General features: G+C 39.5%; 1 protein-coding gene across 1 annotated transcript; it reads right to left on the bottom strand.

The window, feature by feature from the left end:
• Positions 1–374: 374 nt before the first annotated feature.
• LOC124890309 (PTI1-like tyrosine-protein kinase 2) lies at positions 375–824 on the bottom strand. The gene has a single exon (XM_047402171.1). The coding sequence runs from the start codon at positions 822–824 to the stop codon at positions 375–377; it is 450 nt and encodes a 149-aa protein (XP_047258127.1).
• Between the last annotated feature and the right edge of the window lie 220 nt (positions 825–1,044).

The raw sequence follows: 1,044 nt of genomic DNA, 5'->3' as shown, positions 1-1,044 counted from the left end.
CTTTATGGCAATTTTTAGATTGACTGGCAGGGAAGAAATTACTCATGGTCTTATGCTCATAAAATTCGTGCTCAATTTTTTTGGTAGTGAGGAAATTCTCCTCCTATGTTGACACTTCTATATTGAGAAAGGTAACATCTGAGGTAGTGGTATGGACTACATACACTTACCCTCCCCTAACCCTACTCGGTGGGAATATACTGGGTATATTGTTGTTGTTGTTGTAATCTCTATTATTACTTAATATGTAGAGTTGCAATAAATTAGAATAGTTATTTGTTTATATTTAGTCCATTTATGTTGTAGTTTAATGAGTTACTCCATAAAAGGTAGAACTAATGTTGAAGATATGCATGTGTCGCTTGAAGGAAGTCTTAAGTCTTGGGAGATTGTGTAGCAATGGGGGACTGTGTGGCGTGAAAGCTAGAGCATCTACCAGCCTTCAGCGCTGGACGTGGTTGTTTCACCACTGGAACCAAAGACTGCACAATATTGGCCATCAGTGGCCTGTAATCAGCCTCCGGTTGTACACACATTGCCGCAATAGCAGCAACTTGAATAACTTCTTTCATCGAATACTGACCCTCCAGCGCTGGATCCATTATCTCTACAACTTTTTCCCAATCAGTGAGACGGGGCAATGCCCAAGAAACAAGAACACCGTCTCCAGGAGATCTCTTCATATCAACTGGAACTCTGCCCGTCAACAACTCTAAGAGGACAACCCCATAACTGTAAACATCTGATTTGGTAGTCAAGTGTCCTGTTAATGCATATTCTCCAGCAACATATCCTTGTGTCCCCAAAACTCTGAGTAGAGACATGTTACACTAATTAGCTAATTAGAATTGGAAATTGCCATGTCAACAATTAGCTAATTAGAATTGGAATCTGCCATGTCAGCAAAATCTGTTATAACTGACAGTTAGTTAAACTAGCCACTGTTCACTGTTTATTACTGTTACATTGAGATATTGTTCAAGAAAGGTAGTTGAGCTGATAGTTAGTTGAGAATTAGAGGGAGTGGGTCAATTCTACAATTGT

Source organism: Capsicum annuum, unplaced genomic scaffold (assembly GCF_002878395.1).
Source record: "Capsicum annuum cultivar UCD-10X-F1 unplaced genomic scaffold, UCD10Xv1.1 ctg15067, whole genome shotgun sequence".
Classification (NCBI taxonomy): Eukaryota; Viridiplantae; Streptophyta; class Magnoliopsida; order Solanales; family Solanaceae; genus Capsicum; species Capsicum annuum.
The sequence above is the reverse complement of the archived record's forward strand: the minus strand, read 5'-3'. Positions and strand labels throughout refer to the sequence as shown.

Excerpts from the sequence above, each read along its gene's own strand:
- LOC124890309 (XM_047402171.1), bottom strand. The coding sequence starts at position 824 with ATGTCTCTACTCAGAGTTTTGGGGACACAAGGATATGTTGCTGGAGAA.